The sequence below is a fragment of the Panthera onca genome, chromosome C2 (genome assembly GCF_046562875.1).
Source record: "Panthera onca isolate mPanOnc1 chromosome C2, mPanOnc1 haplotype 2, whole genome shotgun sequence".
Taxonomy (NCBI): Eukaryota; Metazoa; Chordata; class Mammalia; order Carnivora; family Felidae; genus Panthera; species Panthera onca.
In genome coordinates this window covers 65532930-65548114 of record NC_138347.1, presented here as the reverse complement: position 1 = coordinate 65548114, position 15185 = coordinate 65532930, and the positions used below count along the sequence as shown (strand labels likewise).

Genomic DNA, 15185 nt, shown 5'->3' with positions numbered 1-15185 from the left:
TCTATCAAAAAAAAAAAAAAAAGTTTAATTTGAGACCCATTCTTTCATGATCATCAAACTCTCTTTCAGAAAATGGGAGCTTTCAGACAATTGGTGACCTTTACCCCCTTCTCACAATGAATATCTGTCTACACATTTTACTTTCTTCATCAACACCCAACAAAAATTTTTATAACCTCATGATACTCATCCCAGCAATGAAACAATCAAGGGAGTCAGCTCTAGGTTCTGAGGTCTTCAGAGTCCCCCTTCACCTTGGGACCCCCACTCTGGGACCAGTAACCACATCCGAGCTGTGTGTCAACTTTCTTTTTCCCATGGCTGGCACACTCTCTATGGGCAAGCTCCTTCCAGCTGCAACAGGGAGGTGGGGGATACAAACCAAACCCTTTTCAAATTGTGTTATGAAGAAAAATGAAAAGTGGCCGCTGAAATATCACAGAAATATTCAAAAGCCATTAAAATCAAACTATCCCATCTGGTAAAAAAAAAAAAAAAAAAAAAGTTGGAAAATCTACAAATTGTGAAAGGAAACATGTTTTTGGATAATCAATGAATTTAGTAAATTAGATTAGGGATTATTCAATAAAATTGTCAAAAGAATCCTTAAAGTGTCAAAAATTTGGTAAGGCAAGAAAAGACTAAAAACAGTAATCAGAAATCAGGATAAAATTCCCGTAAGAAATGCTGATAGGTTGGCTATGTTCATAAGAAGAATGTGAGAAGATTAAACGACCCTTGGTCCTTAGCTTTTGACAAATTTTAATATTATTTAAAATAATGCTAAGAAGAATGAATTCAAAAAGAACATTCTAGGGGCGCCTGGGTGGCTCAGTCGGTTAAGCGTCCGACTTTGGCTCAGGTCATGATCTCACAGTTTGTGAGTTCGAGCCCCACGTCGGGCTCTGTGCTGACAGCTCAGAGCCTGGAACCAGCTTTGGATTCTGTGTCTCCTTCTCTCTCTGCCCCTTCCCAACTTGTGCTCTGTCTATGTCTCTCAAAAGATAAATAAATGTAAAAAAAAATTAAAAAAAAAAAAGAACATTCTAGAAGAATACATTGACCCTTGAACTTAATTATTAATAGCCTATTGTTGACCAGAATCCTTACTAATAACATGAACAGTTGATTAACACATATTTGGTGTAAGTGTAATACTGTATTTTTACAGTAAAGTAAGCTAGAGAAAAGAAAATGTTGAAAAAAATCACAAGGAAGAGAAAATACATTTACAGTACTGTACTGTATCAAAAAATCCATGTATAAGTGGACTCGTACAGTTCAAATTCAAGTTGTGCAAGCATCAATTGTGTATTTAGAAAAGAAACTGTACATTTTTTTATTAAGTTCATTTATTTTGAGAGGAAGAGAGGGCAAGGGAGGACAGAGAGAGGGAGAGAGAGAATCCCAAGCAGGCTCTGCACTGCCAACGCAGAGCCCGACACAGGGCCTGAACTCACAAACTGTGAGGTCATGACCCAAATCGAAAACAAGAGTCAGATGCTTAACTAACTGAGCCACCTGGGCACCCAAGAAATGTATATTTATTGAATGCACTCAAGATTATCTTAAAAACAATTTTGGGGAACTGTCAAATTTAGTAAGTCATCAGTGAATTGAACCTTCAGCTAGCCAGCTTTGGGTGTGTCGTTCTCCTTCTACCACAACTAAGCTCCGCAGAGGATGCAGCTAGTGTGGACCTGCCACAAATCAGGGCCCAGGAAAAATAGGGTTTATTGGCTTGAGTGATGATATATCACTGCAGGGCTTAAAAAGTGGGTAGGCCAGGAGAAGTATGGTGTACGCTTTTAATTTCGGGCACTCCTCCCCCGGAATTCCTGGGCTCCAAAGACATCCATTCAATAAGTGTTGGGAAAGGCATTATGGGGCATAACAAAGGACATGAGAAGGAAGACCCCCCTGTGTTCCACACTGGCTGACTCAACATAAAGGCTACTGGTGAATTCCAGCCTCTGGGGCAGCCAAACCCCAACTCTCTCTGGCTTTCTGACCTGCATGAATGAAGGTGGGACAGCCAGGTTGGTCTTGGCCTCCATTGACGAAGTAGTCCACGTGTCCGACAGGAATCCGAATACCCGCATCTGGAAGGAGGAAGAATCTCATTACTTCTGATTGCAGGGGCTTATTTTCCAGGCCCCACAGCAGGGTCCACTGGCAGCAGAGCCTGAGCTCTGCCTTTGGGAGCGCATCCACTCTGTGTGCTCCTTGGGTGCCCACCTCACTCCTAAGTGCTGTGAAACTGAAGAACCTGCCATCAGTTTTCTAAAGGTGTTTTTACACACTGGAAGGAAGCAAAGAAGAATAAAGCCATAAGATACTCATATTTCTCTAATAAATTCGAGAAAAATATCCCTTAACATAAGTTTTTATAAATTTTTTTAATGCTTATTTATTTTTGAGACAGAGGGAGACAGAACATTCACGGGGGAGGGTCAGAGAGAGAGGGAGACACAGAATCTGAAACAGGCTCCAGGCTCCAAGCTGTCAGCACAGAGCCCGACATGGGGCTCGAACTCACGGACCGTGAGATCATGACCTGAGCCGAAGTCAGATGCTCAACTGACTGAGCCACCCAGGCGCCCCTCCCTTCACATAAGTTTTTATAAATCACTAAATATTACAAGCTTGGTGAATTTCCTTGTCAAACACGGTTTACTTTTTTCTTTTTTTTACTTTTTTTTTTTTTTAACGTTTTTATTTATTTTTGAGACAGAGAGAGACAGAGCATGAACAGGGGAGGGTCAGAGAGAGAGGGAGACACAGAATCTGAAACAGGCTCCAGGCTCTGAGCTGTCAGCACAGAGCCCGACGCGGGGCTCGAACTCACGGACCGTGAGATCATGACCTGAGCTGAAGTCGGACGCTTAACCGACAAGCCACCCAGGCGCCCCAAACACGGTTTACTTTGTTTTGAGCAAGAGTTCACATATGTATGTGTGGGGCCACATTTCCACAGTCTTCCTCATATTTTTGTGCTTATCTGACTGAGCAGAAGTAAGACCTGGCTAATTTGAAACACTTTAGCCCTCATCTCATCATTGTGACCACAGCTGACTCCTCAGATGGGGTCAGAGCCAGCTGCCAAAGACCCCGGTTTTCCCCTTCAAAACATCTTTCCCCTTTCCACATCTATCACTACTGTAAGTGATCAGTTGCATGTTATTTGTTTACTGGCATCTATCCAGGGGTTAAGCAATGACCTGGAAGTTATCCTTGCTTCCTCTCTTTCTGTCACTCCCTACACTTAGCCCATCACTTGTCTAGCCAACTCTACCTCCAAAATACCTCTCAAATCTTTCTTTTTTCGGTTTTTTAAAAGACTTTTTTATGTTTATTTATTTTTGAGAGAGACAAAGAGTGAGAGAAAGTGAGGGGTAGAGAGAGAGGGGGACAGAAGATCCAAAGAGGGCTCTGGGATGACAGCAGAGAGCCCAATGTGGGGCTTGAACTCACAAACTGTGAAATCATGACGTGGGCCGAGATCGGATGCTTAACCGATTGAGCCACCCAGGTGCCCCTTGAGTCTTTATATTTCTCTCTGTCTCTACTGCCCCCACCTCTGCACAAGCCACCACCATCTCTTGGCCTCTACTGTAAACACCTTCTAATGAGCCTCCAGGCTCCCCTTAGTGTCCCCTGCAACTTATTCTGTGCACAGCATCCACAATAATCTTTACAGGAAATCCTAATTGCCTCCCTGTTCTCACTGCCTGTAGAATAAAATGTAAACTTCTCACCATGGCCAGCCTGGTCCTCCTCCCTCTTCTCTAGCCTCACTCCCTGCTCTCTAATCACGTGGTTTTCTTTCCTGTCCCCCAACCATGTCCAGGCTTTCGTTTGGCTGTTCTCTCCAACTTGAATGTTCTCCCAGCTTTTCCCAGGACTTGCTCGTTCTCATCTGAAAATATCACCTCCTGGGACAGACTTTCCTCAATAATCCTTCCTGAAGTAATCAGCCTCTCCACCCCACAAGTCACCCTCTGCCCCACATTCTCCATTATCATACTCATAGTGTGTAATAATGTCTGTTTACTTGCCTGGAAGCTCTACAACTTATAGCAGGGACTTGGCCTTTTTTCTGCTATATTCCTAATACCAGCACCATACCTGTCACATGTGAGTACCTAATGTTTACTGAAGGAAGTAATGAATGAATGCCCTCGCAATTAGTCTGTATTTCCATGTGGGCAGGGACCTTTTTCAATGTCTTGTGTGTTGCATTCTTGGTGCTAACTACATAATTCAATGAAAATCGGTTAAACAAATGGAATGATTTTTTTCCCTCTGGTCACATTAGGAAGAGGCTCCAACTTTGAAGGAGACTGAGAGGCCGCCCTCTGATAAATAGGGACCTAACAAGTCACCTATTTAGCAAATTTAGAAACAGAAGTAGTTGACCTTGATAATTAATATGGTTAACCTAACAGCTAGGCAGAAGCCTGTGGTCTTTGCTTTCCTAACTGTGAGATGACAAAGGTGGGAAAGAGGGTTGAATTACATGACTGCATGGGTTTCTTCCAGAATTAGGAATCTGTGAGTGTTGGGTGCTAAGAAGGCTTCTGAACAAAGGGAATGAGACATGGACACCTCTCACTTGAACAGCAGACTCTTCTGGTGAGGGATAGGCATGAATTGATCTCGTACCCACCATCCTGAGCACAGGATCTGGCTAACTCCTGGGCATTTCATGTCAAAGTAGAAATGAGGAGGAATGCCCATCCCCTTTTCCAGCTAGTCAGAATAGCTTAATTTGGTCACAATGGATTCAGAGTTGGGTGGGGGAGGATTTCTCATTTTTCACTGGACTGAAGGGCTGGCTCCTCCCTGGGGAGGAGGAAGTCCTGACAGGCCTGAGTATCTGCCCCAGAAGTGGAATGTCCCAATCCCATGGGGCCAGGCACATTCACCCTGAAAAAAAGTAGTATGACTTTCCCCTATGCCAGCCAGGCAGCAGTGTCCTCCCCCACCCAGCCTTGTCACAAGATTTAGTGTTAACCAGAGATCAAGATGATGCTGGTAAACTCCTCACTGCAACAGAAGCTCAGAAGGGAGGGAATCTGCCCAGAGCCACACAGGTAGATGCCAGCCTCCTAGCCCCTGCCATGCTCATCCCCCCCCATACCAGGAGGGTCACCCCCACTCACTGTCAGTGTCTGTGTGGATGGCCTCCACAAAGAGGGCATCTCCAGGGTCCAGGCGCTCCTCCAGGCTGGCTCTGGTGTACTCTGGTCCAGCGGGGTCCAGGCCTGCTGGGACAGACTGATGTCAGGAGCCCCTTTCATCTCAGCTTCCGGAACCCTCATGGACCCATCACACACCTCTCCAGGCAGTCCTTCCTGGTCAGATCCTAGAGTTCCCCAGCAAGGATCCAAGGGCAAGAGGACCAGCTCAGGGCCATTGTACCCAGGAAAACGCATGCTGTGTCTCTAACTCTCAATGACGCAGCTTCTCTGGCTCTGAAGTGAGCCAGTTGGTAAGGGCTAATGTGAGTAATATTAATCCTCATGTACTCATAACAACAGCTATAATTTTTTGAGCAGTTACTATGTTCAAGGCCTTGTGCTAGTCTTCACAAGTAAAAATTACTGTCCCCAGGTGTTAGTTTGGGTCTCTTTTCCTCTTCCTCCCCCAAAGCAAACCCTGAGACAAGGATTTAAAGCATAAGTAGCTTTTTGGGAGTAGATCACAGAAAGCATAGTGAAGGAGTGGAAAAAATGAATCAGAGCACGGGGGGAAAAGTATTGAATGGATTATCACTTTGGGCAACTTGGTCTCATTCCACTGGGACCCTTCTGAGAGGCTCTGTAGGACATGACTCAGACTTGTCCCACAGAAGAGCCAGAAAGCAGAGTATTTACCACATAACTCTGGTCCTTTATTGATTGAGGGTAGCTTCTAAAGCATAAAATCCCTAGTGTTTTGCAAGTATTTAGCATAATTGACTAAAGGTGATTTCCACAGTGGGCCAAGGAGATATGACCTATTATAACTCATTTCGCAGAACTAGTAACTGAGGCTCAGAAAGAAATACATGGCCTCTTATACTGACATTAGAGATCACACAATAACAACACAGTACTGCTTTATGTAAATGGCCACAATAAATAAAGTTTAGTGGAAATAAATGACTTGGTCATAAGAACAAAGATCCTTCTGCTTGCCTCAATAGAGGGATTTCAAGGGCGTTCTCTCTTTATCTCCAAACTTGGGGTGACGGGCAGAGAATAATGTTACCTGTGATCCGTCCTAACTGGCCTTCGTAGAAATATCCCACCACGCCCCCAACGTGGGCTCCCAGGCTAACACCAATGATGTGGATTGAGGACTTCGACACACCCAACACCTAGAATGGGGCATTTACAAGTGAGTTGCATTTGGGCCATGGCAACCTGGGCCTCACAGCGTCACACTTTTCCTTGAAGCTTCAGAATCCGAGGACCCCGGGCATGACGTACCCACCACACACACTTTGGGGGAAAAAGGCAGAATTTTCATTCCATTCATCACTCAACTTCTTCCTAGAAACCCCACCTTGATGATTGCCTCATTTTCTTTTTGGTGCTCAACGTGTGTGAGTAATGCCCATGGCCACTCCCTCTCGAGTGACTCCCTATCTAACATGCAGTGGCACATTTTACAGAGGAGGAGCGGGAGGCTCAGAGAGGGCCAACTACTTGCCCAGAGTCAGCACTGTAAGTGGTAAAGTTGAGATTAGAATCGAAGACCCACAAGCCACTAGGTAGCTCTGCTTCCGCCCTAAAGCTCCTCCTCATATGTTGATTCTTTCTGTTTCCTCTCCCCTAATAAGCAGACAAAACTCCCCCAAAGCTCTTGTGTACCTACCAGTAGTTTCTTGAGGAAACGGGAGATCTCTAGGCCCAGCTTAACCACATTCTGCACGGCTGAGAAGTAGATACCCGTAGAGCCATAAACCCAGTCCACAGCAATCACATTAGCATTTGCTGCTTGAAGAAGGGCACCGATGAATTTATCAATCCAAGAAGGCTTTGTACCTAAAGCCCTAGACATGGGGCCAAAAAAGGATGGGAAAATTATCTGCCAAGCCAATATCCATTGTCATGGGAATTACAGTGACATTCTCTATTAACAGAATAAACCCGGGGGCGGGGGGACGATCAAAATGAATCAGGGGGATATATGGGCAATAACCCTCTACCACTTTGAGCATAGGGAGGACATAATCCTATAGTCACCAGGGCTTCTGCCTGCATATATGGAGCCTTTGTGTAAATTATAAAAGAGTGCCTTTTGTTCTAGGTAGATGCAGCCTCATGCCTGGGCTCAGAACTCAGGTTGAATTCCAGCCCCACCAGCCCTCAGTCAGGTACCTTTGGGCAATGGATACCACACAAACCATATGTACTGACATTGCTTGTGTTATTTATAGAAAAAAAGAAGATAGCTTTGTTCATGAGAGTTAAGATTTGCAATCTTAACTCTCATTTTTTAATATATGCAATTCCCTTGGGACGCCTGGGTGGCTCAGTCGGTTAAGCGTCTGACCTCGGCTCAGGTCATGACCTCATAGTTCATGAGTTCAAGCCCGGTGTCAGGCTCTGTGCTGACAGCTCAGAGCCTGGAGACTGCTTCAGATTCTGTGTCTCCCTCTCTCTCTGCCTCTCCCCTGCTCACACTCTGTCTCTCTCCCTCTTTCAAAAATAAACATTAAAAATATATTTTAAAAATATGCACTTCCCTTGCAGAATGTTTTTATGTACTTGTTCTTTTGATCATACTTTCATTAATTCAATGGGTCAGTATTCCAGGTGCTTTGTGAGAAATAAAGAAAAATAAGATACAGTCTCTATTCTTCTGCAACTCATAGTATAAAAGCGCTTTTCTAGGAAAAGGAGAATGGTAGAAAAAATTTCATAGAACTTTACCAAGAGTTTGGGATCTGGAGAAGTTTTCTCAGTGGCCCACAGTGAGGGAATGATAAGAGCATACTCACGTAGGCAGAGGAGCACAAATTGGGTGTTTGCCATAGAAAGTGGATTTCAGGGGATCTAGGAGCAGACAGAGTGACAGCTGCTGAGCTCTCCAGCTCTGTTAGCTATCTCTTGGTTGGGTATACACATACAGCCTTAGATAGTGGCTAAATAGAAGATTTTCTGGAGAAGAGACTTTGGCATAAGAGTAAGGAAGTATATACCTAAGGAGGTATAGGGCCGGGTGCCCAGGGTCCAGGGATTTGAGAAGCAGAGAGAACCCAGAGGCCATGAAATGGTGATCCTCTGTGCAGTGCCTTTGCATCCACCTCTTCATTGGACACTCCCATCTCTAGTTGCTCTATACTGCTACTATTTTCACTGCATTTTCTCCCTCTTTCCTCCCACCAACCTTCTTCTGTTTTAGGCCTTGTCAGTGGGCTCTGGAGAGAAGACGTTGGAAGGAAGGATAGTGGTCGAATTGAGACTCAGTGACTACATATTATAACAAAATTTGGACAATAGGGCATCAAAGAAATCAAACCTGAGAAAGATTAGTCTCAGGAGATGATGGAAGTAGCACCCGTGAGTGGAAGTTTCTTAAATCATGAAGCCAGAGAAGAAATAAAGAAGAGGAAATAAAACCCTGGATAAAAACACCATGCCCTTACTCTAATTACACACAGCCCATGACCTCACTGGCTGAGATGAGTCACATACCCCATGCTTCAGGAAGGAAAGATCAACTGGGACCATTTCTACAACTTCCCTTTTATTCAGATGTGGAAACCAAGGCTTCGTGTGCTGGGACAACTTGTCTGGGGTCATACATATTTACTGTTTGAAAGTATGTAGATAAGACCAAGCAGAGGACTAATATACATGACCAACAGGAATAAACAACATAATGTGTATTCATGTTGATATAAGAAACCTTCAAAGACAGCAGGAGGTGAGAGATAAAACATGTGACTTCCAGTAAATCCATCTCTCGCCTTGGTCCCCATTAACTTCCTGTGGCCTTATGGTCACTCTCTAGTTCTTAGTGAAGATGATCCTATTGGTTGATTACTCCCACCTGAATCCATGGATGATTAGTTTAGTTCCCAGAGAGGCATTGAACCCAGACTTTTGGATGTCACTACTTTCCTGCACTAGCTGACCACAGCTAGGATCCAAAGGGGTGAAGAGGAGAAACTGGACTTTGAGATTGGTGCCTTGGAGAAGATTAGCATTCTGGAAGTCAGTGCACTTTGTCTGTGGGATAGGAGGTGCGTCTCCTGGAGGAAAAAACAAAAAGAAAAACAAGAAAGATTCAAGGTGAGGTCATCTATTCTTAGAAGGAAGACAATTGTTCTTGAGAGGAAGAGACAAACAGGGGCTTACCAGCATTTATTATAAATCAGCTAGTACAATATTCAGACTCATTTATTAAAGACATCACTTCTGTAACCAAAATCTGTGAATAGTTTTCATGTCTAAAGATACATTGCCAGAAAAGGATATGAATATTACTCAACTAGAGAAGATTAAAAGCCATGGTGAAGTGGATATTGTCATGAGATAAATTGAGTAACCCCCCCCAACCATAAATCCATATGTTGAAGTCCTAACTCCCAGGACCTCAGAATGTGACTGTATTTGGAGATAGAGTCTTTATGTTAAATAAATAGAGGTATTTATGCTAAAATGAAGCCAATAGGGTGGGTCCTAATCCTGTATGGCTGGTGTCCTTATAAGAATAAATTTGGACACAGACACAGAGGAAAGACAATGTGAAGACACATGAAGTAGACAGTCAACTGCAAGCCAAAAAATAAGTCAAATAATGTCACACCTCTGTGCAAAAGAGGGCATTTCCCTCAGAATGAAACCTGAAGTCCTAACATTGGACTAAAGCCCCAAATGGTCTAAACCATGAGCTCCGGGAAAGCTTTGCCTGTCTGACTATTCCTTCCTCCATTCTGGCCACGTGTCTTCCCAACTCTTCCTCACTCTACACAGGCCTAGACCACCTGAGGGTCTTTGCACCAGCCATCCCTTCTGCCTGGAGTGCCTTTTCCACAGACATCCACATGGCTAACACCCTCTTCTCTTCCGAGGCTTTGCTTGTCAAGTGTAACTACTTTAAATTGCCACCTGCCTGTGCTCCTCACCCTTGTTCTCTCAATTTTTGTCATCTTAATCTATTTCCTTTTATAGAAATCATCACCTTCTAATCTCCTATGGAATTTACTAGTTTATTATTAAATTTATTGCTTACTGATTTTCCTATATTAGGATATACTTTCAAAGAAGGCAGAGATTTTTATCCATTTTGTTCACTCTACTCCCAGAATAGGGTATGCCACACATAATAAACATGAAAAGCTACTTCTTTGAAAATAATAATAAACTAGTTGTACTTTTGATTGATAAGACAGAGTAAGACAAAAAGAGGGAAGTCACAAGTAAACAATATAGAGAATAAAAAGGGATATATAGTAGACTTTTTTAAAAAAAACTATTAAAGAGCATGTTTATACCCACCCAAAATTAAAATTACAGGTATTTGCCTAGAAAATAGACAATTTCCTAGAAAATATAACTTACTGAAACTTAGTCAAAAAGAAAAAATAGAAAGTCAAGTGTAAAACAGTAGCATGAGGGAATTGAAACAGTAATTTTTGATTTATTCATCAAAAAACCTCTACCAGGCCAGACAGTTTTCCAGAAAAATTCTATCATTCCTTCAATTCCTATCACTGTTCCAGAGAATAGAAAAGGGGGATAATCTAAATTCATTCTATGAAAATAACCAAGATATCCAAATTGGACAAGGATAGAAGGAGAAAAGAAAACAAAAGGCCAATTTCACTATTAAACACAGACATAAAGACCCTGGATAAATTACCAGCAAATCTAAGCCCATCAAAGATAATATGCATAAAAAATACATCATGGCCAAGCAGGGTTTAATCCAAGATATGAAAAGATGGCTTAACATTAGAAGATATATTAATGTACTTCACATATGAAAAATTAAAGAGAAAAACCCATATGCTCAAATCAATAGATGGAGAAGAAAGAAGCACAATAAAATTTAATATCCAACACTTCTTAACCTAAGAAAAAGCATTATCCAAGAGCCTATCTGATGACCATACTTATAGGCGAAACATTAGAAGCATTCCATTTAGAACTGGAAACAAATGAGAATGTCTACTATCAGTGCTTCTATGAAATATTATACTGGAAGTTCTAGTCCAAGCCAGGGAAACAAGACAATAAAATGGAATCAAAGTTACAAAGTTTGAAAAGGAGGAGAGAAAATTGACAATATTTGCAGATACATAATAAAACTTTCTATCATTCGAGAGTATGGAAGGTGGCACAGTGAATCTACTCCAATATCCCCTCTCCCTAACCACCTTTCCAACCAAAGACTAATCATAGATGAATATCAAAAGAGAAGAAAGACATAGATGATCTCAAATATGAAGATTATATCTCTGTGGGCAAGAACAAGAACAGAATTGCAATATGGTGCTGGGTTCCTGTTCTGGGAGAAGACAGTGGTTGTGAGGATTCAGCTCTGTGAGGTAAGGGGGGTCCAGTAGTGCTTTGTGTCAGTGCTTTGTGGAAGGTCAGCACCAGGCGAAGCTCTCCAACTCCATAAAGGAAGCTAAAAACAAAAGCAATACAACAAAAAAGTAGCTATTGACTTTTTACCTTGGGCTATAGGTTTATTTAGGAAGGCAGGATGGAAAGACAAGGCCTCACTAAGAAGAACTGAGACAACCCCCCTCCCCCCCTCCAAATGGAGGAGAGAGTCTAAAGATGGGAAGGACTGGGGGTGGGGGGTAGAGATGGGGAAGGCCATAAACAAACTTCTCATTGACACTGAAATAAAACTAACCTATTGTGTTAGAAGTCAAGATAATAGTTATCTTTGGGGTGGTAGTGATTAAGAGGGGATATGTGGAATGGGTTTTAAGAACCTGGTAATGTTTTATTTCTTGATTTGGATGATGGTTACACAGGTGAGTAAATTCACTGTGAAAATTCATTAATCTGTGTATTAATAATCTGTGCGCTTGTCTGTATATATGTTGTACTTCAATAGCGAGTTTTCTTTAAAAAAAAGCCTGCAAACAAAATATCTAAATTTATACAGAAATCAAATGTTTACAAAGATAGTCAATAAAGCCAATAAGTGGATCATGAATTCATTCCAGGTGAAATAAGTTTTTAAAAGCCTTTGACATAGACTTTTAAATAAATATGCTGAGAACCCACAAGGATAAAAATAAAGACAGAGCATATGAAATTATGAAATAAAAACACAAATAAATAATAAAATAAGATTTATAGAAAAAACCTAGTTAGGAAATTAGAAATGAAAAAGATAACCATTGAAATAAAAAGGGAATCAATACTGTAATGTTTAGGACAGAAGTAAAAGAAAATTTTAATATGGAAGTATAGTCAAAAAGTACAGACAATAGATGGAAAGATTCTATTTTTACCTCGTAGCTGTTCTCTAAAGGAAGTGAATGGGAGAAGAAGCACTAGTTTGAAAAGATAATTATTTAGAATTTTCCACAACTAAAGAAGATATGATTTCTCCAATCAAAATTTGTACTCAGGGTAATGAGCGAGATAAAAAAAATAAATCTACAGTAGGCACATTATAGTATAACACCAGAATGTCAAGGATAAAAAGATATTTTTTAAAATTCCCAAATGCATTGGAAAACTTAGAAGAAATGGATAATTTTCTAGAAAAATCCAATTTAGTGAAACTGACTCGAGAAGAAATAGTATCTATGATATTCATAAATAAATATTCATAAATAAAACTAGCATCAAAACATTAAATTGGTAATCAAGAGTCTTTCTGACTCTAAAGTATACTAGAGCTAGATGGTTTTATCTGAGAACTGCACTGCTTTAAGGTACAAATAGTCTTTATCTTATATAAACTGTTTATAGAATAGACACTTATTTCATGAGGTTATAATAATCTTAGTATTAGCTGGACAAGGGTAATGCAAGAAAAGAAAATGATAGGTAAATGTTCTATGGACATATAATCAAAATAATATATAAATATATACAAAAGTAAAAATAAATTTTGGCAAAATAAAATTCAGTATTATATTTAAAAATACACCACGATTAAAGGATTTGTCCCTAGTGATCTTAGTCTGATTGGGCTAGCCATTAGGGCTTAGAAGAAAATATGAAAAATTGCCTTTATAGTATGATTGCTTAAACAAGACACTGGAAGCACAAATCATAATAAGAAATAAGAATTAAGACAACAATGTAATACTATTTTTTCCATCAGGTTGACAATATGAAAAATGTTTGATACTGTGAAGTATTGGCAGAGAGGTGGGGAACCAGCCATGCTCACATATTAATAAATAGTTGTAACTTCTTTGCAGGCAACATTTCCCACATCTATCAAAAATGTTGGGTAGTGGATTAGCAAGGACATCCACCATTCTCAGTGGCAAAATCTTGGTTAGTCTGGAAATTTTTAATTTAAAATTAAATATATCTTGGTACAGTGGATATTTATAGGGTGAATGTAAGTCATATTTTGGAATTGATGCAATGTTATTTTCTTATAGTCTTGTGCCGGGTGAAAGGATTAATGCAGGTTTTAGGGGACTTGAGAAAGTATCCTGGTCGTTACCAGTCCCTTTATGATTGTAGGTTTTTTTCCCTCCCTCTTCTAAATTCATCTCAAGAGAAGAGAAGGCTTTTAGGGGACCCTCCAAATGTTAGCACTATGTAAGTAATTGGTTTAAGAAATAGAAGCACTGACTGAAAGAAATTCCACCTAAGGCCCGAGCCCCCGAATTACCTGCACTTCCAATGCTGAGCCACAAAAGGAGTCCCCACGAACAGAAGCTTTTGTCCCCTAGGCCTGGGGGCATTGCTGAGCTGGAGGTCTCAGAGCTGGAGTGAAGCCGACCCCTAATGCCAAAAGAGATCACAGAAGCCCGTCTCTCAAAGTTTTGGATACCCAACACTCACTTGAGTCTCGCTGATCATTAACTGGCCTCATGACCTGTTAGAAGAAAAATAAACTCTCCCTATTTGTCTAACCTCCACAGTTTTTTGGTTTCTTCTTCCCAATGAAAATAAATACACTTCGTTTTTTAGGCAGGGGACATTGAAACACATTGTCCTTCCTCTCTGAGCCAAACATCATCAGGAAATGATTTCCTGCCCCTCTCCCACTTCCTATTATAAAATGTTAGTAAAAACCCAGGCAGAAGTCTTTTATCTCTAGGTGATGACAAAACCCACAGAATCATCGTGGACATGTTTATCTCCCTAGGAAGACTCTGAGCAACTTGAGGGCAAAGACCTTCTCCTTTCATTTTGAATCCCCAGGGCCTAGAATAGAACTGGACCAATAATATGTGTTTAGCGTATATTTAACAGAAAGAGTGGAAAAATATGAAGTTTGCCTCTGACAGTACCTTCCTTTCAAAGAGACGTTCATCTTCTTACAAATAAAGAATGAAGAAACTGAACAGTAGACAAAGAAAGTGACCCGTTGCAACCCTGTTGTTAGACGTGGCTGCACTGGCCTGTAACCAGGGCGTTTCCAGCACACCACATGGCCTCTTCACCCAAAAGAGTGGCAGAAACCACAGAGAGCTAGTTCTGGGCAGGTCAGGGGAAAGGGGAAGGCAAGGTACTTGCCCAGCACTCCTTAAACTGCAGCGTACCGCTACGAGGTGGAACCTGCCAGTAGGGCACTATCACACTTTCTGGACAATAGCTCTGTGAGGTGTGTACAGCCTTAGAGCATAGAGAGACTAAGTAACTTGCACAAGGTCATGTAGAGTTGGGACGAACTAATCCCAGAGGCCATGCTCCGCACCTGTGCACCAGAAAGTAACAGTCCCCAAGGAAACCTTGGTGCCGTGTCATCATGGCTGTGCCAGGTCTGCCCAAGATGAGGATAAAATGATTTTGGAGGGAAGCCCTTGCTTCCCCTGGTGCACATGATCCCACTACTCGAGCACTGCTGCCACCAGGAAGAAGAGGAGCGATAAATAGGGCACTACTGAAGTCTGCTCTGGTGTCACAGACCATGCCAGGTGTGGTAGTCTGGCTCCTCGAGAAGAGACACCAAGATGGGGCTAGATGGGCAAGAAATTTACCGGAGATAACACCTGTGAGGAATAAGGGAAGCTGAAGAAGGCA

General features: G+C 41.6%; 1 protein-coding gene across 5 annotated transcripts in view; it reads right to left on the bottom strand.

Moving 5' to 3' along the window:
- Nucleotides 1-15185, bottom strand: part of PLA1A (phospholipase A1 member A) — a 33904-nt gene that overhangs the window by 9994 nt on the left and 8725 nt on the right. The window contains exons 1-7 of one of the 5 annotated variants that reach the window (XM_060639903.2): nt 14073-14172; nt 13828-13940; nt 9049-9250; nt 6865-7042; nt 6256-6364; nt 5166-5267; nt 2013-2102 (exon numbers count right to left, since the gene is read on the bottom strand). In XM_060639903.2, the coding sequence (XP_060495886.1) occupies nt 2013-2102; nt 5166-5267; nt 6256-6364; nt 6865-7042; nt 9049-9250; nt 13828-13900 (754 nt within the window). In that variant the 5' untranslated portion in view covers nt 13901-13940; nt 14073-14172. Of the gene's footprint in view, nt 1-2012; nt 2103-5165; nt 5268-6255; nt 6365-6864; nt 7043-9048; nt 9251-13827; nt 14173-15185 lie in introns of those variants that run through there. The other 4 variants (XM_060639904.2, XM_060639898.2, XM_060639900.2 and 1 more) reach the window with 4 other exon arrangements.